The sequence below is a fragment of the Acomys russatus genome, chromosome 24 (genome assembly GCF_903995435.1).
Source record: "Acomys russatus chromosome 24, mAcoRus1.1, whole genome shotgun sequence".
NCBI lineage: Eukaryota > Metazoa > Chordata > Mammalia > Rodentia > Muridae > Acomys > Acomys russatus.
This window is the reverse complement of record NC_067160.1, coordinates 59,820,261-59,845,037: the sequence shown is the minus strand read 5'-3', so window position 1 is coordinate 59,845,037 and position 24,777 is coordinate 59,820,261. Positions and strand designations below refer to the sequence as shown.

Sequence of the window (24,777 nt, the reverse complement as noted above, 5' to 3'; positions counted from 1 at the left end):
ATTTATTTATTTATTTATTTATTTATTTATTTATTTAGTGAAACAGGGTTTCTCTGTGTAGTTCTGGCTGTCCTGGAACTTGCTGTGTAGACCAGGCTGACCTTGAACTCACAGCAAACCTGCCTGCCTCTGCCTCCCTGAGTGCTGGGACTATAGGCATGGACCACACGCTTGGAGACTCTTTTTATTTTTGAGACAGAGTCTAACTAACTACGTCATGCAGTTTGGCCTTGAATTCACTCAGCAGCCCAGACAGGCCTTGAACTTGCAACCTTCTGCTGCAGCCTCCCAGATGGAAGGCTGACAGGCCTACACTATGGGCTCAGCTCCATTCTGTTTTTAAAGAACCTTCCTATTGGGTTTGTGCAAATGGCTTTCTATTTTGGGGACAGGAAAAAGGGGAAAGTGATACTGCTCTGTTCCCAGCTCCATTCCCTCTGGGCTCCCTTTTGTGAAAGAACCATTTGTTTCCTCCTGGTGACAGTTTATCTCCTCAAAAACAGGCTGCAAATGTGTTTTGCAGATGAAATGCGCACTGGCTCTCTCTCTCTCTCTCTCTCTCTCTCTCTCTCTCTCTCTCTCTCTCTCTCTCTCTCTCACAAACTCACTGACTCACTCACACCATGGCTCGGGCTGGCGATGTCACCTCGCTGTCTGTTTGCTTCCACTGTTTACATGGGCACAGTGATCACCACCTCAGAATACTGTTCCAATGGGGCCTGGAGAGAAGGCTCAGCAGTTAAGAGCACTAGGTGTTTTTGCAGAGGATTGAGGTTCAGTGTACAGCACCCACATGGTGGCACACAAACCATCTCTAACTTCAGTTCTGGGGATCAGGTGCTGTCTTCTGACTTCTCTGGCACCAGGAATGCATATGGTGCACACATACAGAAGCAGGAAACCCCCCTACACACACACACACACACACACACACACACACACCCCAAAACAAAACAAAAACAAAAAAAAAACAAAAAACAGAAAAGTCTTGGAGACAGGGTTTCTCTCTGTAGACCAGGCTGGACTGCCTCTGCCTCCCCAGTGCTGGTATCCATGCCTGGCTCAGAAACTAAATTTTTTTTTTTTTTTTTTTTTTGGTTTTTCGAGACAGGGTCTCTCTGTGTAGCCTTGGCTGTCCTAGACTCACTTTGTAGACCAGGCTGGCCTCGAACTCACAGAGATCTGCCTGCCTCTGCCTCCCAAGTGCTGGGATCAAAGGCGTGCGCCACCACGCCTGGCTAGAAAATAAATCTTAAAAGCAAAAAACAAAACCAAAATTGCTCTAAGATTCTCATAGTGCCTGACATACCTCAAGCTGCCCAGAAACTGTTGTTAGAAGCTAGAGCCTGGCTCTGAAGCCTTGTGGGACCTAAGGAGTGTGGAGTGAACAGGGCTGGCTGAGGTGTGCAGTTGGAGGCTGGGTTTCCGAAATGAGTCTTAATTCCAGCAACAGTTAAGAGTACTGAGGTGTTATGGGCCATTAAGGCCTCAGAGGCACACACACACACACACACACACACACACACACACACACACACACACACACAAAAAGAGCAGACAAAGGCTGTAAGGAATGAGACAAGGAGGTAGAGCAAAGGAAGGGGCAGCAAAGGCCTGGTGTGCCTGCAGGCCTGCCTTGCCCCCCTCAAACCCTCCAGAGGATGGAAAGTCCGCACCTATTTTTATATCTTTGACAGAGGAGGAAGCATGCCAGAGAGAATAGGCAGCCTCACTTCCAGCTCAGCTTTGTTGGTGGTGGGTCATAGGCAGGGATCCCAAGCTCATGGGCATGCTCCAGGAAGGGGCACCAGCACTGGGCCTCGAGTGGCCAGCTCAGGCCTGCGACTTTCAGATGAGCTCCTTTTCTTTTCTTTTTCAATTTTTCTTCCTTTTAAAGATTTATTTATTTATTATTATGTTTACAGTGCTCTGCCTGCATGTACACCTGCCGCCAGAGGAGGGCATCAGATCACATTATAGATGGTTGTGAGCCACCATGTGGTTGCTTGGGGATTGAACTCATGACCCCTGGAAGAGCAGTCAGTGCTCTTAACCGCTGAGCCATCTCTCCAGCCCCGAGCTCCTTTTCTATTCTCACACAGACTAATCTTTTACAGACTGAGTCAGGCCCCTGAGTATAGTGCTGAGAAAGGGGAGACTAGGCCCTGGAGAGGCCCAGGTTCTTGTGAACTCCCAGGGGCATCTCAGAGCATTCAGAGGACAGTGTGGACATGGTACACAACCTCACTCAGCCTGGCTGGTTGGAGTGGCCCCAGTACACAGTGCACCTGTCCTACAAGGTCAAGCCTGGTTGCAGATTTTCCGAGGGCTGGGGGGCTGGGAGGTATATGATGGAGCCTTTAATTAATTTTTTTAAGATTTACTTCATTTTATGTGGATGTTTTACTTTTACCCGTGTTTATACAAGACTATCATGTGCGCTGAGTGGTGGTGGCTCTAACTTGGAACCTCCTTGCCCTGTGCCCAGTCAACAACCTAAAAAGCAGAGCTGTCTTTGAAGTGGCCACCTTGCCGGAGGGTGTGAGAGGCACCTGCTGTCAGTCCGAGACTGCAAGGAAAGCCTGGAGGGGTTCTGGCTTCTCCTCAAATCTCTTTCCAAGGACTCTGAACTTTGAGGTTGGGACCTCCTTAGAGGCCTAGGGTAAGTCTCTCTGCCTTCTTGAGACTGTTTCCTCTCCATATGTACCACCGTGTGTGTGTGTGTGTGTGTGTGTGTGTGTGTGTGTGTGTGTGTGTGATATTTAATACCATAACCACCTGTGCATTTCCTGCATGCAGCAAAGTGCCTACTCAACCAGAAATAAACCCAGTGACACCAGTGTCTTGGAATGGGTCCAGCTCACACCAGGAATTGGAACCCTGCATTGGCAGTTTTAGCAGGCACTGATGGAAAAACTTGTTTTGTTTGTGACTTTTTGTTGGGGTCTAAAACGCACCCACCTTAAGTTAGAGCTGTATAAAAAAGGACTAACGTAGGCCCCAGGGTAATCTTCACCTAAAACAAGATCTGAACCATGACTGTGATCTAACCCTTTCAAAACGCAGAAAAGGGGCGAGAGACTCTGTCTTTCCTTGGGCAGAGACACATTGAGGTTCGGGGGTGGGAAAGTCTGCTGGCACAGCCTAGGACATCCCTTACTGGCGTCTAGCTCTGGAGATTTGGCGTTCTTCCAGCACTGGCGGCCAGGTCTCTACCGAGTCCCTAGGTCTTCATCCCGTTCCTGGGTGTCGGGGCGGGATTGATCGCGGCTCCTCCCCAGCAGGGACCGCCCTGCGCGCGCCCCCGCCAGGCTAATTAGGCACGCGGTTTGTTTACAAACACGAGCTACGGGCCCGTGTGCGCCGTTCTGCTTGTGTGCATCCTGGGTTTGAGGGAGGCCTCCGGGTGCCCGGGTAGTGATCCCAGGGTGCTAACTGCGTTCCCGCCTTTCCCACGCTTTCCAGGGCTTCTGCAAACCCGCCCACCAGCTCTAATCCTTGCGTGTAGCTGAGAACGGAGCAGTGAGGACGCGCGGGCGGGCCCGGATTGCAGTGTAGCCCCGGGTCCTGGCGGGCAGTCTTCCAGCCCCGCCCCCGCGTGCCCCCCAGGCCTGGCCCGCTTGCGGCCGGGTCGGCGGGGCGAGCGGCCGGGGGCGCGCGGGGCGGGACGCGGCGCCGGCGGGGCCGGGACATGTAGTCCGTGCGCCTCGGCCTCCCCTGGGCGGCCCTGGTGCGAGCCCGGGCGCGGACTACGACTCCCGCCAGGCGCCGCGGCGCAGCGCATGAGCCCTGTATAGCTCCGGCGCGTCTATTATGCTGCCGGGGCCGGCGAGCCAAAGAAGAGCCGGCCGCGCGGGCCGGGAGGCGACGGCGCTGGAGCCGCCTAGGCCAAGTACGCCTTTCTTTTGCTTCCTTATGCGCGCGGGGCGGTGGCGGCCGGCCCAGCTGAGAGAGCGCGGTCCCCATCGCATGGCGCAGGCCTTCCGCACGTCTCGAAGCCCCGAGCCCGGGGCCGCCGCCTCCGCCGCCTTTGTGCGCGGCCGCGATGCAACAAAGCGCGGCGGCCGCCCGCCCGGGGTCGCGGCTACTGCGCGGGCTCCGCTCCCCTCCGCCCTGCGCCCTGCGCCCACGTCTTGCCGATCTTCTCGGGCCGGGCCGTGAGGCGTCGCCTTGGTCGGGGCGCCCAGCCTGGACTTGGCACGGCCCGCGCTCTCCGCGCCAGCCCTCCCTCACGGAAGGGATTTTTTTTTTTCCCTTTCCCCTTTTCCTCTGCCCGCCATCTTCCGAAGGGGACTGCCCGGACGACGCGGCGCGGGAAGGTGCGCGCGGAGTGCCCGGGGTCGCGGCTGTGCGCTCCGGCGCCACTTTGCCGGCGCCCGACGGGGCGGATCATCGCGGGGCAGGCCAGGCTGGGCCTGGGTTTTCCGGGAGCCTTGCAAGGGGCGCGCGGGCGGGGTGGGGGTTGTCGGGGACAGCGGCGGCGTGGCTTGGGGGGCGGCGGCTGCCTTTGCAGAGTTATGGCCCAGGAACCGACTTTGCGCGCTCGCGAGTTACTGAATTATTGCAGCCAGGCCAGGAAGAAACCCAGTTCGTATTTTGAAATCAGCCTAAAAGAGTACTTAATCCGGGCGAGGTCGAGTTGGATCGAGGTGGGAGGGGTGGGTGCACATCCTTTTCCCTACTTCGTTTATAACACGCAAGCCAGTTGGGTGAAGAATGTGCACCGCAAAGCCTGTCATATAAAGGTTCCCGGTGAAAAAAACCTAGCGGCTTGGGGAAGTTATCTCCACCAGTTGCTGCGACGGGGGCAGGGCTGACGTGGAAACCATAAACAGCCTTCTTGCTCTTGAGGGTAAGGGGCGCGGAGGGGATTCTTTGGGAGCCGGGTGGGGGGCATGTCCTTTTGTGAGTTCACACTTAGGGGCTCAATCCTAAGGCTCTGTTGTATTTTAATCGAGGGCTTTCTGCCTGGAATAAGTGCACAGCTGGTGCTTCCTTCGGTACCTTAAACTTCGTAACTGTAGAAGCTTAGGTCTCTGAGTTCATTCGTGTTTTCTTAACTGGGTGCTGGGTGGAGCTGGGTGCAAGAAGAAAAGTGAAGGAATTGCTAGTCTCCCCTCACCCCCACCCAAGCTGATTGCTTTTTCCCTGTTGTTTTGCACACTTTCTTAGTCCTTAGAGTGGCTTTGTGGATCCGTGGGGAATGTCCCTGAAGTGAGCTTCTATCTGTGCTGCTCGAAGAGTTTCTCACCAGCTTTCCAGGGTCCAGGAAAGGACCAGCCCTAGGCCCCAGTGACCTTTCCGGGTGGCCGTGAGTGTGGCCTCTCATTCGCAAATAAAGGCCTGTTTGCTGTTTGTTCTGTCTGAGGCCTTGATGTGTGTTGTTGGCTATAGATCAGGAGAGGTGAGGTACAGGCTTGGCAGCTCAGGAGGTGGGGGTAATTCCTAACCTTGCTGGTAAGCTGTGATCCCACTCCTTGAGCAAGGCTCCAGGAATCTGTTGTGATCCAGTCCTAGCCCTACCTCTGGGAAACCCAGGAGAGAGAAATTGAAAAGCTTTTGGCAGGGTGGATGACTGGGGGTGTGCCTGTTCATCTGTCTGTCTGTCTGTCTGTCTGTCTATCATTTTATTTTGAGGAGGTGCCAAGAGTATTTTCACAGAGTAACTGCTTTCCACAGTGCGGTATCCTGCTTTGGAAATGAGCTTCCGAGTAAGGGGTGGATCTTGTAAAGGCTCCCTCCCTCTGTCAGCCCTGTAGAAGGTGAAAGTGGGGGAGTGTTGAAAGGCAAGACGCTGAGTAGCTTACTTCTGCCTAGGCTCCTGCAAGCCTGGAGCTGTGCCCCCAGGGCCTCCCAGGGTTACCTTGTCCACTTCCTGGTTTACTGTGGCGGAGCCTTCCCAGAGGGAGGGTGGCCCAAGGCCACAAGTGGAATCATGCTGCCTACTGTTTAAATAAGGGCTGAGGTGCCTGGATCTCAAAAGGAAGAGCCACAGGCAACTGTTGGGTGGGGAAACCAGGATCCAGTGGAGACTTTGCTGTCCCCTGCACCTGGGGCTGCTGTTTGCTTTGGGTCTTGACATGTGGTGCCTTCCGTTTACTCTGCTGCCCTGTGTGGGACACTCAGCTATCTTAGGTGTTGGTGGGCTGTCTGCAGGGGTAATTGTTTTGTTTTGAGTGCTCCCAAGTTGGTAGTCTCCCTATAGGCCTCTTGGTTATACAGATCTGAATCTATATTGCAAGTGTGGCTCAGGCTTTGGTTCTGGCAGTCCAGCACTGTTGGCTCTGAGCTCTCAGTGTCTCCATCTGGCCTGACGACCTTGACCTGGAGATGCATTTTGGGGAAGCCCTTCCCTGCATCAGGCCCAGAGCCCCATGGAGGCCATCGGGTCCTAACAAGGTGGAGGGGCTTCCAGAAGAATTAGGTGGATACAGCGATGTCCACAGGTGCCTGGTCAACTTCCAATAGCATTTCCAGAAGACATACTCAGACACTGATGGAACTGGTTCCTCAGGGCCTTAGGCTAGGGGAGGGACTTGGGGAGACAGGGGAGACACTTGGGAATAAGGGTTGCCCACGGTGGTGACTTGCTCTTGCTCTTGGCTGACACTGTTGACTGTTGAGTGAACGGTAGCTGGGGAGGTGAGGTAGTTGAGCTGCTGGGCTTTGACTAGTTGCATTGACCCTCCTAAACCTGGTTCATGGTCTTGTTCTTGGGTGGTGAAGAAGACAAGGTAGCAACTCTTAACGGCCTTCAGTTGACCCATCTGTAAATCAGGCCCTGAGCTGGTTGGCCTCTTGTCATGCAGCCCAACAGGAGAGTGTTTCTTCCATGACCCAGTAGATCCAGGTGCCAGTGGGCCTGCTGCCCAGTGTTGTTCTGCAGTGTTCCATTTAGTGTAGTATCAGGCTCCTTGAGCCGTGGTGCACATGGGGCCACTTGACGGGCTCCCTGTAAGAACAAGGTGCACGACCCACCTGTCCTTGGAAGAGTGTGGTGTGCCTCACAGCTGGTCTTGTGTGGGGTGGCTATGCTTGGTGCTTCAGAGGCCCTTCTGGAGGCTGCAGTCTCCAGAGGAAGAGAAACTTAGTTTCCTTGCATGGATTGCTGTCACATGAGGCACCAAGGCCTAAGAGCCTGGGACCATGGGCAACAGTTGGAAGGCAGAGAGGTGTGGTGAGTGGTGACAGCTGCAGCCACTGAGCCTTGTGCCTTTCCATAGGACAGCCATGGGCTCAACAGAGCTGACCCTTCATGGGGTGGGGCGTGGCGTATCAGCTGGGTCCCCTGCCAGACAGAGCCGGGCAGCTGTTAGAAGCAGGTGTGACATGACCAGGGTGAGCTTGGGGTGCTGGCTAGGGCTTCCTAGCTGTGAAGGACAAGGCAGTGCCACTCAGGGGAGTTCCCAGTGGACAGGGAGGCCCTGTATAGGCCCTGCCTGCCTTGAGGCCCCACAGCAATGAGCGTTTGGCTCTGTCTGTCACAGAAGCTGGCCCTGCCAGAACAGATCTGTTTTCCCAGACTTGGAGGGCCATCCCTAGGGTGGCCCTTCCCAGAGCACCCAACCTGTATGCCAGTGTGAAAGCAGTAGCCTGTAGTGTTGTGAGAGTTTTGTAGGGACAGTGGTGAGTCTGGGTAGGTGGCCCTGTTGGTGCCTGGCTCTGGCTCCTTCTTCGTGGGCCACCCTGGGTCTCTATTCTCCACTTCTGAGTAGTTCCTTGCCTGCCTGAGTGCTGGAGCTCTTAGGAATACCACCAATGTATTGGAACTAGCAACAGAGACCTGGGCCTGAACTTGCACTGCTAGGGTCTCAGGGAGAGGAAACTCAGTGTGAGGAGGGACTTACCAACCTGGCCTCCCCCAGAGCTGTGGTGCCTCCAGGGGAATGAGAAGACTAGGGATGGAGAGATGGTGGCCTTAAGTATGTGGAAGTGATCTCCTGTTTATCACACAACAGAGCCTCTTTTGTGGGGTAGGGATGGAGACTGACTCTTTGCAAAGCCCTGGCTGTCCTGGAACTTGCTATGTAGTCCAAGCTAGCCTCGAACTTACAGTCAGAGATCCTCCTACCTCCACCTCTGCCTCTGTCTCCAGAGTGAGAGAGCCTCTTGAAGGCATCTTGAGGCTGGTGGAGCAGTGGTCTCTGGCCAGCTGAGGACCTACACTTTTTTGAGTCCCCTATTGAGAACTGGGCATACCCTGCCTGGCTTCCTTTTTTCTCTGATCTCTGTGCAGCCACCTCAACTCCTAGCATCTATGTCTGTGCAGGGAGAACATGGCCCAGGGCCACTTTTTGCAGGTCTCATATGTCCCCAGATGGGAGTCACTGAGGATACCCTCTTCATAACCTAGGCCTTCTGGAGTCTCTGGGAGCTGACTGGCCCTGCCCTTCCTGACTCTCCCACACACATGTCCAGGGCAGCCTTCCCGGATAGATAGCCGGCCCTCTCAGCTTGCCTTGAAGCTCTAGAGTAGAGGCTGCTTTCTGGAGTCTCAAGAAAAGCTTCCCAGGCTAGATCTGCTCCCAGAGTCTGGCAGCTGTCCAGGGTCTGGTCTGACCCAGGGTTAGCGTGGGGGAAAGGTGCTGTGTGCTTGGCTGAGTAGCAGTGGAGCTGACCTTTGCCAAGCCCGAATGGCTGGGCTGCAGTGAGTGCTGGCCCTGGGGTCTCTACTGTCTAGTAGTGCTGGCTTGGCAAAGCAGTGGGGGGACCTGAGCCCCACAGCTTGTAGGTTGAAAGGAGGATGCTGTGAAGTTGCATTGAGCTTGCTGAGTGTTTTCTATGGTGATAAAATTGCAGGTCCCTACCCCCTCTGTGTCTGTCCAGGGCCCCTGAGCCCTGGCCTCTCACCTCTGCTGACTTGTCCTTTGGACTTAAAGGCTGGGCTTCTGCTTTCTGTCCGGACCTGGGGAAGGGGGAGGTGGCCTGCCTGAAGCAATGCAGTGAGGGTAGAAAACCTATAGGCCTAAGGCTTTCCAGCCCCGCTGTCCTGAGTGGGTCTGGCAGGTAGGGGATGTGAATGGGGAGTTGGAGCTCTGTACACCTTTCTTGTCTTTCCTTGTGTGGTGAGGGCTGTCATCAGTGTAGAGTGTGGGTGTTCAGGTGCTTCTCAGGGTCTCACCGGAGCCTTGCTCCAGGCTTCCTCTGCTGTCTGTGGGCCTCTGTGGTTTCTACACTGGGTGGTTTCACATCCTCTTGTGGCTAATGCCTCCTCAGATGGACTTTCACCCACGGTCGTCCTGAGGCATTGCCCCTGGTGGAAGTCCTGTGCTGTCCTGGAGGCCCCAGTGAGAAGATTCCAGGGCTCTGTAGAGAACAGGCTCTGCTAAATAGCAGACCTGGGGGAGGTAGGCCTCAGTGAGGGCATAAACCGCAGTTTGCAGGTACAGATTCCATCTTTGTCCTGCCTGGCTGAGGTGGTTGTTTTGAGTGTTAGTGGTATTCTTTTTTTTTTTTTTAAACATTTATTTATTTTGTATACAGTGCTCTTCCCACATGGATGCCTGCACACCAGAAGAGGGCACCAGATCTCATTATAGACCATTGTGAGCCACCATGTGGTTGCCAGAAATTGAACTCAGGACCTTTGCGAGAGCAGCCAGTGCTCTTAACCTCTGAGCCATCTCTCCAGTCCCGTGTTAGTAGTATTCTCTGCAGCTTCTGAAGGCCAGGCCTTAGAGGGCTTGCAGCTTCTGTGTCCTGCTTTCTCATGGACAAGCAGCAAGCAGGAGGGTGGCCTCGTGGGAGTTACTGCAGCAAAGAGCTGTCTGGCATTCATTGACTGTCAGTGGGGCTGGGTGGTCAATGCCATAGCCCACCAGCTCCTTTACTGTGTGAGGGCCTGCCATCCTGTGTGTGCACCCCTTTGGACTGGCACCTAAAAGGTTGGTTTCCAGCTCCATGGGCACTAAATGTGCAGGACCATCTGCACCACAAATACAGAGTGACCCTCAAGGCAGCTGGCACACCTCCTATGCCTTTCCTGGAGGCAGGTGGAATTCAGGGAAGATTTTATGTGTTAGAAATGTGTAAGTAAAAAAAAAAAACAAAGTGTAAGTCAGGCGTGGTGGCACACGCCTTTAATCCCAGCACTTGGGAGGCAAAGGCAGGTGGATTGCTGTGAGTTCGAGGCCAGCCTGGTCTACATAAGCGAGTCCAGGACAGTCAAGGCTACACAAAGAAACCCTGTCTCAGAAAAAAAAGAAAAAAGAAAAAGAAAGAAAGAAATGTGAAGCCCTGAGGCCTCTGTGGCACTGTGCTTTAGCTCCATCCTAGCCACCCTACCTGAGGGCATTGGCCTTTGCCTCAGCTTCACATATACAGTGCTCTGTCTGCACATACACCTGCAGGCCAGAAGAGGGTGTCAGATCACATTATACATGGTTGTGAGCCACCATGTGGTTGCTGGGAATTAAACTCAGGTCCTGTACAGATTTGTAGGTTGGGGCAAGAGTTGAAGATGGAGTGCCCTTTCTCTTGACAGTTCTAAGCTTTCCGATTTGTCCAGACCTCCATTTGTCTTGTGCTTCTCCCAATATGCTGTCAAGCTCTGGACACTTTCGATCATGGAATGTGCAGTTCAGACCCCTAAAAGATAAGGAGTTTTTGAAATTCACAATCATAGTGTCATCACCCCCAAAGAATTAGCATTGCTTCCCAAATATGATTGAGTGCTGAATCAGGTTTCCCTCTCCAGCAAGGGTTTTCAGCGGACCAGTCCAGGGCACATGCAGAGTCCTGAGTGCCACACCTTAGCCCAAACCTGCTTCCTGAATTACAGAAGGGAGCCTCTGTTGTCCTGGAGGCCCAAGTGAGGGGATCCAGGGTTTTGGAGAGAAGTCAGCCCACAATGTTTCTGCTGCAGGATCATAGTCCTTATTCAAAAGCTCTTAGCAGCAGGCCCTTGGCCATTTGGCCTTCCCTACAGAAAATGGTGTTCCCTTGGGCCTTGGGGTAGGGATCTGCATAGGAAAGACTTCCATTCCTATGAGTGCTGTATCCACTGGTTTGGCCTTCTGACCTCTAAAAAGTTGGCAGTCAAAACATGTGCCCCAGTGAGAGGTAAGTCATAGGATCAGCCAGCCTGAGCTACACAGTGGGTTCCAGACCAGCCTGAGCCCTAGAGTGACACACAGAAGGGTGGGATGGATGCCTTTGACATGTAGGCTTGTGAGCATTGCAGAGATGTGCCCATCAGTGAGATAGAAGGCCCCAGACATGGTCTGCCTGCTGGCATTTATGGTTGCCATGACTCCCTTGTCACCTGGGGCAGGTGCCTTAGAGGCTGGGTTTTTAGGGTTGCCCTACAGCTCATGCTCATTGTATGTATGGGAGTCTGCATGCTTGTGCACTCTGGTGTGTCTCTGACTGTGCCTGTAGGAGGCCCTGATGGTCTTGTCTCAGCCCAAGCCTCCACCCTGATAAGCATCTTGGGCCCACTGTATATCAGAAAGCTGCTTCTCTGCCAGGTGGTGGTGGTGCACACCTTTAATCCCAGCACTTAGGAGGCAGAGGCAGGCGGATCTCCATGAATTGAGGATAGCAAGGGCTATACAGAGAAACCTTGTCTTGAAAAATCAAAACAACAACCAAAAGAAAGCTGCTTCTCCCATGGGAGACAGCTTTCGGGGAAGCCCATGGCTCTCCTGCCTTGTCAGGTTCTAGCACTGATGTAGCATCTCACATGAGTGTCTGGCTCACTCAGCGCTGCTGGTTGAGGGTTGCTAGGCATTGATGGGAAGGTCAGGCCAGGCTTACAGTGGACCCTGATGCCCAGGCATGCCAGACTAAGTGTGCAATTCAGTCCAGATGGGTGGTAGTGTGCCAGGCAACTTGGGCGCCTGATGGTTGGGATCCTACCTCTTAGCCCTTCTCTCTAGTGGTCCTGGGTAGGCAGCTTGGCTTTCCCACCCTCTCCACCCCTCACCCTGCTGTCACCCTACTTGTCTCCATCCCAGGCATTAAGACATTTTCCAGGAGGTGGGAACCAGGAGTACCTGGGTATGGAAAGGATTATATTCATCTACCTTCCTCAGAGGAGGCCTTCCTGCACCTTAGCCTGAGCCTCAGACCCTTTTCAGTGTTGTGGGTGCCCCATGGCCCACCTCCCTCGACCCACACACTAGCAGGATCAGCCTTTGTTCCTGGAAATCTCATGCACTGTATGAGAATCAGCTTCCACTCTTACACTGGTCATGACTAGCTTCTGCTGCCTGAACCCTGAGTGCTTAGCTCCAGGCTCCGCCCCACGGGAGATAAAAGGATGAACTATGAACCTGTTAGGTAGCAAAGACGAATGACAACCCTGGGTGGTCACCTCAGCATCTGCCCTGCGACCTCATGCTGTTTGGATTTCAGTAAGTTCCAAGGAGGCCTTGGGAGGATATGAGTCCCAGGTCCTGAGGGATAATGAAGGCCAGCGGGGCTATAGCCGCTACACATCTCAAGGCCCTGTCACCCTGGGCTCTGCTGGTTAGTGTGTGGTCAGGAGGGTTTTGAACCCACAAGTGATTTGATGCAATAGGTTAACAAGGTCACCTTCTTTGTATAGGGTGGGACTGTCTGATGACTTCAGTGAGAAGTGATATGGAGGTGGGAACTGACATTCTGGTAGTACAGAGCCCAGGATTATGCCTTGGAAGCCTTTGGTCTACAGGGGAGGGAGGACACAGCTTTATGGCTGTTGGCACAGACTGGAGGGTCTGCTTGCCCACTGCTCTATTCCCTGGGGCTGTGCGTGCCAGGTGGGGAGATGCCAGGGCCTGTGAAGTGGCATACTGTGGGTGCCCAGGATACCTGGAGAGCCTCAGTGCAGACACAGGTGGCACCCCAGACGCTCAGAAGTGTTTCTTGGATGCAGGGTGGCCAGCGAGGCCTGCTTGGCTGGTAACATGGCAGATATAGGTTTTTGAGACCCTTTCTGCCGTGAGCTGGGGTGTGTGTGTATGGAAGGAATGGAACCTGCTGAGAGTGGATGTTACGAAATGTTTACCAGTCAGCCTTCTCAAGAAGGGCTTCAGATCTCCGGTGAGACTTTAAGGGGCCCTCAGAATGCTCTGGGTGGTCCCTTGAACTGTTACATTGTGATAAACATGAACACACAGGAAAGTCTGAAAGACACCAGGTTCACAGATGAGGCATGAGCCCCTCCTCCCCCCAGTGCAGTGTGGAGCCTGGGCTAGGCCCTTACCAGTGGAAGTGGGGCCACAGGGCACACATGGTGCTGCCCAGCCTCTTCTTTGGAAGATAGGTATTGAGTCCCTGCAGCTGTCCCGGGGACAGAACTGACTGGGGGCCTCAAGGGAATGAAGAAAGGACAGGCAGATACAGAGAAAAAGCTGGAAGTCTGGTGGGCTGGGCTCTTTGATGGTGATGCGGCAGCACCTTGGAAGGTCAGCATGTTTGTTATATACAGTTGAACAGGGAGATGGAGTTATTGCAGACAGCTCAACAAGGAGGTGGGGTTATGACATGCTGAAACACAAGGAGGCGGGGTTATGACATGCTGAAACACAAGGAGGCGGGGTTATGACATGCTGAAACACAAGGAGGTGGAGTTTATGGTACATGGCTGGTCAAGGAGACTGGGGAGGAAGTTTTCTGTACATGTGCACCCAAGAAAGCTTTGCTCTTCCCTTCTGACTCTGACCATGGGGAGTGGGGAATGATTTGCCGTTCCTCTATGAGTGTGCCAATGTCAACAGCACACATTTACTCAGGGCTTCTGCTCCCCCACAGACTGCAAGGGGTTTGAGTGCTGGAGAAACGGGGTATATTCCTACACAGGCTTCTCTTGTGTGGTGCCCCCTCCTGTATTTACAGGGTGTCCTTGCCACACAGTATGCAGTAGCTTTACTGCATGCTACCTCTATTCCATCGTACCCGCATGGTAGAATATCTCCTGCATGGTGCTCCTGCGTCGGGGCTGTGCAGTGGGAGTACCATACAGCAGTGGGGGTGCACTATGATAGGTAGAGCAGGGACACCCTGCATGCTACCAGTGTTTCTGATAGTCTTGGCTTCTCTAGGGATTTGCAGAACTGTCATGGACAGCTCTATGTGGGGCCTGTACTCCTGACATCTAGGCAAGGGGACTGTAAAGTGGCAGAATGTATTATCTTGTTCAGGGACTGAGCACACAGATGGGATACAGAAGACCGCAGGTTGTGGTCACCTTCTTTCACCATTCTGATTGGATGAGGGTCAGGCATGTCACAGCTGGCCACCATCACAAACCCCAGCTGGTTCTCCTGGTTACGTTAGAACCTCATGCTCGGAGCCTCAACTCCTTGTGCTGGGTTTAAGTCTGCAAACTTCAGTTGCTGCTCATCTCTCAGTCAAGCTGTTGGATATATTGTAGTTCTCTGAGCCTGAGTTATTCAAAACATTGCCATAGTCAAGTGGTTGAGAGTCAAGTGGTTGAGGGTCTGGTAGAATTGCGCCAATCCCAGCCACTCAGTGGGGCTGTGAGCTGAAAGCCGTTAGGTCCTTCCTACTCTTTCTTCCCCTCTGGGAGCTGTTGACTCATGTTTGCATCCTTCTCAGGTAGAAGAGCGGTGGCTGGGGTGACTCTGAGGGATGCCACAGCCACACATTGAGGTGGTAGGGAAAGCTGTCCTTGCTGAGATGGAGGCTCCCAGAGTGATAGCTTTGCTGCTTTCTTCTGCAGGTGCCTGACTGGGCTCAGAAATGGGATGCCGAGCCTCCACGAGGGTCGCCTCTTTGAGCTGCTGCTGTGACAGCAAGTGAACAAGCTGCCAGAGGATGTCCACTACTACAGCGGCCGCCCCAGCGGGGATCCCGGCAGTCCCGGGCCCCGTGAACCCTCCCCCACCTGAGGTCTCCAACCCCGGCAAGCCCGGCCGCAAGACTAACCAGCTGCAGTACATGCAGAACGTGGTGGTGAAGACACTCTGGAAGCATCAGTTTGCCTGGCCGTTCTACCAGCCTGTGGATGCAATCAAGCTGAACCTGCCTGTGAGTGGCCCCTAACCCACTCCTGGAAATCCCGCCCAAAGGTGGTGTCTGAGACATAGTAGGTGCTGCCCGTGCCTCAGTGCACCAGGAAGCTAGCCATCTGGCAAGGTGGTTGCCCTAGTATAAGAAACAGGGAGAACTTGTGAAAGAACACAAGGACAGGACTAGAGCAGCGGTTGTCAACCTGTGGGTTGCAGCCCTTTAGGGGATGAACGACCCTTTGACAGGTGTCACTTAAGACTGCAGGAAAGCACAGATGCTTGCATGTTACAATTTATAACAGTAGCAAAATTACAGTTATGAAGGAGCAGTGAACATAATTTGGGGGTGGGGGGTGGGGTCACCACAATATGAGGAAATGTTAAAGGGTTGCAGCAGTAGGAAGGTTGAGAACCACTGGGCTAGAGGATGATGGGGTCTGGGGCGGAGGGCCACTGAAGCCTTTGTCCCACATGCTGGGCTGTGTGCCTCTGCACACTTGTGCTTACACACAGATGCTAGTGTTCAGAGAGGCCCCTTCAGTCACACTCAAGTTTATCTGGATAAAAATAGAGGTACCTCAAGAGTTGTAATGGGACGCCCAGAACAGGCACTTTGTGCCTTTGGTTCTGTTCACAGCTTTGTCCCAGACCCCTGCAGGGTTAGAATCAGAGGGAGTTGGGCTCCATCTGCATGTGGGCCAGCTCAGGCTCTGCCCCAGCTGGAGAAACTCAGGGGGCTGGCTGGTTTGGCAAGAGTCTCCTCAGACCACATGTCCCTTCTGCTGTCAGGCTTCGGGGCCTGGCCCTGGGACCGGCTGGTGTGGGAGGACTTTGGGTCCTTGGGAGGTGTGAAAGTAACACTGGCAGTGTGAGTAACACTTCTGAACATCTCTTTCCTAGGATTATCATAAAATAATAAAAAACCCAATGGACATGGGAACTATCAAGAAGAGACTAGAAAATAATTATTATTGGAGTGCCAGTGAGTGTATGCAGGACTTCAACACCATGTTTACAAACTGTTACATTTATAACAAGGTGAGACACAGTGGGGGCCCCAAAGCTGCTTGAGGGAGCAAGACTGGCTCAGGGAGGCCCTCTGCCATGGCTTTCAGACTCACTGCAGGCCAAACCTGCCACTCTTGTGGTCATTTAGACCATGTGCCATTCTGATGGCCTGCTGGGGGTCAGTGGAAACTGGATAGCTTTCAGAGGACACTGACACAGCCCACAGGCTCTATCCTGGAGCCTAGGAGCCTTAGAAAGCCTAAGTGTGCAGAACTAGGGGCCCAGCCTGCCATCCAAAGGAGGTGGTCAGGTAGGTTATGACCTCAGTGGGCAGCCACCCAAAGTGTTACACAAGGCACTGTGATTTGGAAGCTCTGCAGGGTGGTCAGTGGGGGAACAGATGGCTGAAATCATAGGGGACCCCATTTGGGGATTTGATCTTTTTGTTTTTGTTTTTTGTTTTTTGGTTTTTTTTTTTTTTTTGAGACAGTTTCTCTTGTAGTCCTGGATGTTTGGCTGTCCTGGACTCGCTTTATAGACCAGGCTGGCCTTGAACTCACAGAGATCCACCCGCATCTTCCTCCCAAGTGCTAGGATTAAAGGCGTGCATCACTACACCCGGTGGGGATTTGGTCTTTGAGCAGTGTTAATAAAGGAAAGGTGTTGGCTGAGCTGTGAGAGCTCTTTTTCTCTGCTGGGTGAAGGCTGTTTTTGTACTTTGTATTCTTACGGGATTTTCCACATTGAAATATATTCTTGGGGCTGGAGAGATGGCTTGGAGGTTAACAGCACTGTCTGCCCTTCCAGAAGTCATGAGTTCAATGCCCAGCAACCACATGGTGGCTCACAACCGTCTATAATGTGATCTGATGCCCTCTTCTGGCATGCATGATAGAGCACTCATATACATAAACAAATCTTTAAGAAAAAAAGAAAAGAAAAATATTCTTCTTGTCCTTTCTCCCCACCAAGTCTCTTAACAAAAATCAGTGCTCTCTTGAACTACAACCCACAATGTCTTTTGCAAGTGTGTGCTCTTTCCTGGTGAGTGACCCGGATTCTTTGTCTTCAGCCCACAGATGACATAGTGCTAATGGCCCAGGCCTTAGAGAAAATCTTTCTGCAGAAAGTGGCCCAGATGCCCCAGGAAGAAGTTGAACTATTGCCCCCTGCTCCAAAGGGCAAAGGCCGGAAGCCGGCTGCAGGAGCCCAGAATTCAGGTAATAGGAGGCAAGCAGGGAGGGAGTGTAGGCATCCCCTGCTGAGGCTGTCAGTGGAGGGTGGATGTGTGTCCCTGACCCCTGTAAGTTTTGTCCCTGCCAGATAGGACAGGTGTGATGAGCTGGACAGGTGGCAGATCTTAGCTGTATCATAGAGCTGGCCTGGCTAGGGCAGGGGAGACACTGCTGTAGCTGCTGCCACATGTCTGTCTGTCCTCCCACATTTTGCTTCTGTCTCTATTGACCTTAGCATTGGCTTTGCCTTGCTTGTTGCCTGGTTTAGAGGAGTTTGTCTCTTGGCTAGAGAGAGTCAGTTATCCAGAGTCCTGGGCCAATCTAGGGTCCAACCAGTTCTGAGAATGGGTATTGATTAGAGGTGTGTCAGACAGAATGGCTGACTGGGCAAGTTGTGGCTGAAAGTGAGCTAGGTGGGAGGATGCCTGGGTCCTGGTTGTCAGTTGGCTGTGGGCTCTAAGCTGGCTGTGGGGCTTACTCTGGTTTCCTCTTTCGTTCACTCTGTGAGCATTGCCCAGGCAGCAGGACCAACCACTCCCAAGGCTAGGCTTTTTGCTAGGCTTTCTTGGTCAGTCCCAGAAGGCCCAGGGCTATGACTGGATGGGTGGTCTTAGAAGCTTCTGGAAATGTAGAGCCCACTGAATTAACTCCCTGTCCTTGCTTTGAAGGTACACAACAAGTGGCAGCTGTATCCTCGGTTTCCCCAGCAACCCCCTTCCAGAACATACCCCCCACTGTGTCCCAGACACCCGTCATTGCTGCCACCCCCGTACCAACCATCACTGCAAACGTCACATCAGTTCCCGTCCCCCCAGCTGCCGCACCGCCTCCTCCTGCGACACCCATCGTCCCTGTGGTCCCTCCCACACCACCTGTAGTCAAGGTGAGCTTCCCTGAGGCCTGTGTGGTTGTCTGGTGAGGTTGGTCGGCTGGGGGTCCAAGCCCCATAGAGTTCCTGAAGCAGGGGCAGCACTGGGGCAGGTGGGAGCTCTGCTGCCTTTCCAGGTTCAGCTGTTTAGATAAGTTTTCTGCACAGACAAGACCGAGGCTCAGGGGTGAAGGTCACATGGCTGGTGCTGGCCCAGCTGGACTTGAACCCCAGCTATTTTGGCCTGGTAGCCTTGGTCTTTACAAGTCATTGGGGAAGGTGGAGAAGGCATGGGGGTAGTAGTGAGGGTCAGAGGGGTCAGCTCATCTCTGGTCATCCCTAGAGTAGTAGTGGCCAGTGGCACCAGCCTGGATTTGTAAGGGCTGTTCCTTGTTTGGTGGGAGTTTTCACAGTGGACACCATCCTGCCCTGGCCAGGCCCTACTTGGGCGTGGATGGAATGGGGGCTCTCTGTGAGGTGCGGGGTTGGCAAGGCCTGTTGAGTCTCCTGCGTTGAGTAGGGCCCATATCAGGCACTCATGTCTGTTATTCTTCTTCAATTTGATCCTCACAGCAACCCTCTGGGGCAGGCAGTAGTCCCCCCTCTTACAGATGAGGAAACGGGCGCTCAGGGGTTAAATGGCTCTCCCAAGGTAAAATGCCACCTCTGTTGCCTTCCTTCCCCTTGTGGCCTTCACTGCCTGCACTTCCCAGTGGCCCCTGGCCAGGCTGTTTGCCACAGCGAGTCTGCCCTCCCACCCCAGGTCCTCTGCAGCTCGCGCTTGGTGCTTGCCATCCTGTAGGTGTCCCTCAAACGTTTTTGGATGGCTAGCTTGTGCCTGGATCAGCCTGAGAGTGGCAGCTTGGCTGGGGAAGTGACTAGGAGGCTATCAATGGCAGGTCCTGTTGCCAACATCTGGCCTGTGAGTTTGTGGCTCCTATTGGCTTCTCTGCCCACCCGAGCAAGCTGAGAGGAACCCGCTGAGCTGGTCTCAATATATCTTGAGCCCTAGTCATAATTCAGTGGTGATACCTATTGTTTGGGCTCTTCAGGCTGTGGTAGAGACCTCTTTCCCCCTCAGGTCCCTTGGCCTAGAGGCTGTATGGGTGTCTGCTGTGAACAGCCAGCTCCAGGTGCACCTGTGGGAGGCCTGTTCTGTCCACGCCTACAGCCCTTGGAGTCTCTTGGCTTCTAACTGCTGTGGCTGCTTCATGTCTCCTGGTCAGGCTGCCCCCGCCCGTCCAGCCTGGAATGCTCCTCCTGCCTTCCCTCCTTATGCTCTATTTGTGTCTGTCCTTGAAGCACCTGCTCAGGGCCTGGTCTGGCACTTTCCTCTTGGTCTTTAAAGCAGGGAGTCCCTGTCTCTGGCACCAGTCTGTGGTGCTTGTTAGATGTTGGGTTAATGCCCCGCAGCACCTCATGCTGCTCAGGTCAGTGGCACGCTCACCCACCTGGATGGCTGGATTCTCAGGGCTGAGGGAGAGAGTCCCAGCCTCCCATGGCCAGCTGTGTGACCTTGGACTGTGGGCCTGGCCCCTCTGAGCCTCGGTGTCTTCTGTACTGTGGAGACAGCTGAAAAGGAAACAAGACCCTGCATGTGGTTGCTAGCTTTGGCGCCTAGCAGGCAGTCTGCACTCTGGAGGTGTGGCAGCCATGAGACACATCTCCCTGTGCACTTCCTTGTTTCTGGAGTTCACTGTAACTTTGTTATCATAGAAAAAGGGCGTGAAGCGGAAAGCGGACACAACCACACCCACGACGTCTGCCATCACTGCCAGCCGGAGTGAGTCTCCCCCGCCACTTTCAGAGCCCAAGCAGGCCAAGGTGGTGGCCCGACGGGAGAGTGGGGGCCGCCCCATCAAACCTCCCAAGAAGGACCTAGAAGATGGCGAGGTCCCACAGCACGCGGGTAAAAAGGGAAAGCTATCCGAGCACCTGCGGCACTGCGACAGCATCCTACGAGAAATGCTGTCCAAGAAGCACGCTGCCTATGCATGGCCCTTCTACAAGCCAGTGGACGCTGAGGCTCTGGAGCTGCACGACTACCATGACATCATTAAGCACCCCATGGACCTCAGCACAGTCAAAGTAAGTGGGTGGCATGCAGGGCAGGGTGGTGCCCATGGCCAAAGCTTGTAGGCTCTCTACGGCCCTGGTGGCCCTGCCTGGCTGAGCTGCACTCTGTGACCTCATCTGGGTCCTGTTCTGCTGATGTCTCTTGCCCCTTGAGAGCTGGGCCAGCCCACACCCTGGCCTGGTCAGGGACTAGGACCCATTGGCCTCTTGAGCCTACACCTCCATTGTTATTTATTCTGGTGGAGCATAGTAGATCGGTGGTTCAGTAGTTCTCTATTACAAGATAAAGGAGGCTCTTAATGGTGTCTGCTTCGGAGGCTAATGCGGAGGCAGGTAGCTGCAGCCTGGTATGCACAAGTTCCAGGACACCCAGGGCTACACAGAGAGGCCTTGGCTCAAACCCTTGATGTGTAGGCACCGCACAGCTGAGATGGGAGTCTGGTGGCCAACAGGGATAGGCTGTGCCTCAGCCCTTGGTCACCTTTGACAGAGGATAGTATTAGAGAGATGGGCAAAGAACTGAGGCCACAGCTCAGCTGCACTGTCCTCAGGCCAGAGTTTCCCTTAGTCAGTGTCTTGTTCTGGGTTTTGCTGTATCCAACCACATCAGCCCCTGATGGGTGTGAGAGAAGGATCCTGGGAGATGATGGCAGACCCGGAGCTGGGCTTGGCTCTTCCTAGAGAGATACTGTGTGCTATTCCTAAAACTCCCCTTGCCAGTTGAGGCAGGCAGCCCCCTTCTCTAAGCCAGATAGTTGTTTGTTTCATCCAGGCATCCTCATAAAGGCTTTTGCGTCTCATCATACCTCAGGCAGAATCTCCCAATTGAAGCTTTTTTCCCTAGGGAGTTGTATCAGGGGCAGGCAGGCCTGGCCACCTAAAAATTTGTTTATGTTGGTGCTCATTTGAGTAAAAGTGAAGTAAGCAGCAGCAGGGCTCGGGTGAGGAAACAGGCCCTGGGAACCACATGGTCCCAGAGCTGCTGGAGGCTCTGTTGTACCCTGCCTGGCCACTGCTGTACAGTTACGTGGAACTCTGCAACTTTTCTGGGGGTGCCAGGGTTTGGCCACACTATGACAGCATAATTCCGTTTGGTCACCCTCTCCCCTTGTGTCCAGTCTTTGGCAGTTGAGGTCACTGGGAAGTCACCATGTCCTTTGTTCAGGCTTATAGTGAGGCTGTGTGTTTATCCAGGTGACTCTTGCATAGTCGAGCCTGACTGGCACAGCCTGTGAAAAGACTTTAGCTCAAGAGTACAGGACAGCCTCAGTTTCTAAAGGCTGTGCAGTAAAGGAAGAAGCACTTAATATGCTGTGGATTTTTGTTTTAGGTTTATTTTGTGTGTATGAATGTTTGCCTGCACGCATGTGTGCTCACCATGCGCATGACTGGTGCCCACAGAGGTGCTATTGAATCCCTTGGCACTGGATTTACAGATGGCTATAGGCCACTGTGTGGGTAATGAGAGCTGAACCCAGCTCCTCTGAACCATCTCTTTTTTTTTTTTTTTTTTTTTTTTTTTTTTTTTTTTGGTTTTTCGAGACAGGGTTTCTCTGTGTAGCCTTGGCCGTCCTGGACTCACTTTGTAGACCAGGCTGGCCTCGAACTCACAGTGATCCGCCTGCCTCTGCCTCCCGAGTGCTGGGATTAAAGGCGTGCGCCACCACGCCCGGCTCTGAACCATCTCTTATGTTATAGATTTTAATGATTAAGCCTAAGGGGGAAATTGATCTCTGGCATGTGTCATAACAGCTCCGGGAGGCTTTCCCCCAAGCAACTCTCTGCTGAGAGCATGTGGGCACATGGGCCAATAACAATTATTGAGATCCCTTCGCTGTCTAGGAACCCATATCTAATCAGGGCTTGGGGTGCGTGGGTGCTTTGCCCTTAGATCGCTGGCCACTGCTCTGCACACAAAACAGGAGCTCAAACCCTCATAAACAGCTTAAAATATGCCCATCAGCTCTACCCACCAGCCTGCCTGCCCTGCCCAGCTTTGTGGGACTATGTGACCCCACCCAACCTGCTTGCTGTGACTACTTGGGCTTGGCTTCTTCGGTGGAGTCTTAAGAGGCTTTGCTCCGGGTGGCCTGGACCCTGATTGGTCAGCATCAGCTCTGCAGGCCCCTACCTCCCTCCACCCCTCACAAGGTCAGAGCTGCCTCTGGGCCAAGACATAAGACATCTCTTAAGAGGCAGGTTAGTAACAGCCCTTGGATTCCTCATAGGAAAAGCAGAGTCTCATTCTGTAAGCTGAGTGGGCTTTCCAAGATTGACAGAGTCTTTACTTGAAATTCTCCAGCACCCAACACCAGAAATACGCCATGTGGAACCGACAACTCTGGATCAGGATGGGATTGGTGCCGGGTTTATCTCGCAATCTTTCTTCCATTCAGTGCCCAGATGTTTCTTTTTGAACCCTACCTTTTCCCCTGGGGCTCCCTCCTCTGAGGACTCCAGCCCAAACTAGTTGCCAGATGTGCTGACTGGCAGCTGGCTTGGTTGCCAGGCAATGTTCTGAGGATCTGAGCCTATCCTCTACATGGTCTGCTCACACCTTGTTGCTTGTTACAGAGGAAAATGGATAGCCGCGAGTACCCAGATGCACAGGGCTTCGCCGCTGATATCCGGTTAATGTTCTCCAATTGTTATAAGTACAACCCTCCAGACCATGAGGTGGTGGCCATGGCCAGGAAGCTCCAGGTAACCCAGGGCTGGGTGTGAGAGATTAACAGCTGGGCTATGCTGTGGGTATTGATACCCTTAGATAGAGACTGTCTGAGGAGCTCTGCCTCGTTTCCATAGCCCATTTTGCCTGTGTGGCAGTGGGATCCGGCTAATTGTGGAGCTTATTCCAGGATACATGGTAAACAGACTGGCCTCTGATTCTGGAAGCCGCATGCTGGGGTGGGAAGGTGGGAAGCAGGCAGTGGCTTCTGTTGCTACAGGAGCCTATGCCTCACTGCCCTGTAGAGCATCACCACAGGTGAGCGTGTCCATTTGGGACTGGTGGCCCCTAGTGGGGCTGGCAGGTGTTCAGTCTGCTGAGGTGTTAGAGCAGGGCTGGGTCAGCTTACAGTGAACAACAGTGATTTTGTGTTAGAGAAAAACCACAGATTGTCTTAAGAGGAGACCAGCGTGTTATGGCATAGCCTCCATTGCAAGTGTGAGCAATCCACGCGGTCTCACCCAGGGTGTGTGTGCATGTGCTGTAGTGCCAAGGACTAAGTGCTGCACAGAATACCAAGATTTCTCTGCTGTTTATGATTTGCTTGAAGGAAGTTCTCAAAAGATTTTCCATTTGGAGACAGAAGTTAAAATTATGAATTGTTTTTCAGCACCATAACATCTTTGTTTTGGTTTGGGGGTTTTGTTTGGCTTTTCTTTCTTTTTTGGTTTGGTGTTTGGGTTTTTTATTTGTTGTTGTTGCTGTTTTTAGCTGAGTCTGAGGGGCTGGAGAGATGACTTAAGTGGTTAAGAGCACTTGTTACTGTCACGTAGGACCTGAGTTTGGTTTCTCGCACCTGCGTAGTGGTTCACAACCAAACTCCAGTTCCAGGGGACCCAACACTCTCTTCTGGCCTCTTTGAACAGTGCACGCATGTGGCTCATATATACATGCAAGCAAAACAGGCACAAAATACAAATTAAAAACTTTTAAAACGGAGTCTGGTTCTTTAGGTTTGGCTAGTCTTGCATTTGTAGCTATCCTCCTGCCTCAGTTTCCTGAGTTCTGGTATTACAGGTGTGCCACTACACCTATCGTTAGGACCCACAGTGTTCTATGATAACTTTTTATTTGTTTCTTGCTCAGACATGTCCTGGGGGCCCTGACAACCATCTTGGGTTATATGGGTTAGTGGGCAAAAACTTTTTTTCCCTTTAGTGTGTCCTCTTTCTGAACAGGCTGTACTGGGGAACAGGGCAGAGTAGTTATAGAGGTCCTCTCATGTACAGAGGCAGCCTTAGAGGCTGTCTACTGCTGAGACCTTGATCTCTTGTGCTTTGCTCTCTATGGACTCCAAAGGCATTGTCATATAACCTCAAAGGGCACTGTGCTGCTAAAAAACATGCTGTCAGCCAGCTAGTGCTAGGGCATGCCTCAGTAGAGGCAGAGGCAGGTGAATCTCTGAATTCGAGGCCATCCTGATCTGCAGAGTGAGTTCCAGGACAGCCAGGGCTGCACAAAGAAATGCTGTCTTAAAAACAACAAACAAAGCCAGGCGTGGTGGCACATGCCTTTAATCCCAGCACTCGGGAGGCAGTGGCAGACGGATCTACAAAGTGAGTCCAGGACAGCCAAGGCTACACAGAGAAACCCTGCCTTGAAAAACAAAAACAAAAACAAAACCCAAAACAAACCAACCAACAAAAAGGCCAGGCTGTCTTGCAGATGGTGATTGTCAGCCGCCCAGCCGCAGAGGTGGGGGAGCTTTGATATCAGTACTGTTCAGTAGTCACCACTGTTCATTTTATGAATTGGGCCCTGGGGCCTGGAGCTCTGCACCATAATGACTTGCCAGGAGTAGTCTCCCAGACCTCTGACCTTTCAGTTTGGTTGGGAGAAGTCTTAAGAACACACTCCCAGAGTAGGCCCTTTCAGAATCTGGGCTCTGGCCTGGTGGTATGCGTG

General features: G+C 53.1%; 1 protein-coding gene across 3 annotated transcripts in view; it reads left to right on the top strand.

Moving 5' to 3' along the window:
• The first annotated feature begins 3,762 nt into the window (after positions 1-3,762).
• The window catches only part of Brd3 (bromodomain containing 3), a 29,872-nt gene continuing 8,857 nt past the window's right edge, over positions 3,763-24,777 (top strand). For 2 of the 3 annotated variants that reach the window (XM_051166415.1, XM_051166413.1), the window contains exons 1-7: positions 3,763-3,892; positions 14,669-14,976; positions 15,858-15,995; positions 17,038-17,185; positions 17,869-18,083; positions 19,785-20,156; positions 22,719-22,847. In XM_051166415.1, coding sequence (XP_051022372.1) covers positions 14,764-14,976; positions 15,858-15,995; positions 17,038-17,185; positions 17,869-18,083; positions 19,785-20,156; positions 22,719-22,847 — 1,215 coding nt within the window. In that variant the 5' untranslated portion in view covers positions 3,763-3,892; positions 14,669-14,763. Of the gene's footprint in view, positions 3,893-4,088; positions 4,320-14,668; positions 14,977-15,857; positions 15,996-17,037; positions 17,186-17,868; positions 18,084-19,784; positions 20,157-22,718; positions 22,848-24,777 lie in introns of those variants that run through there. The other variant, XM_051166414.1, reaches the window with a different exon arrangement.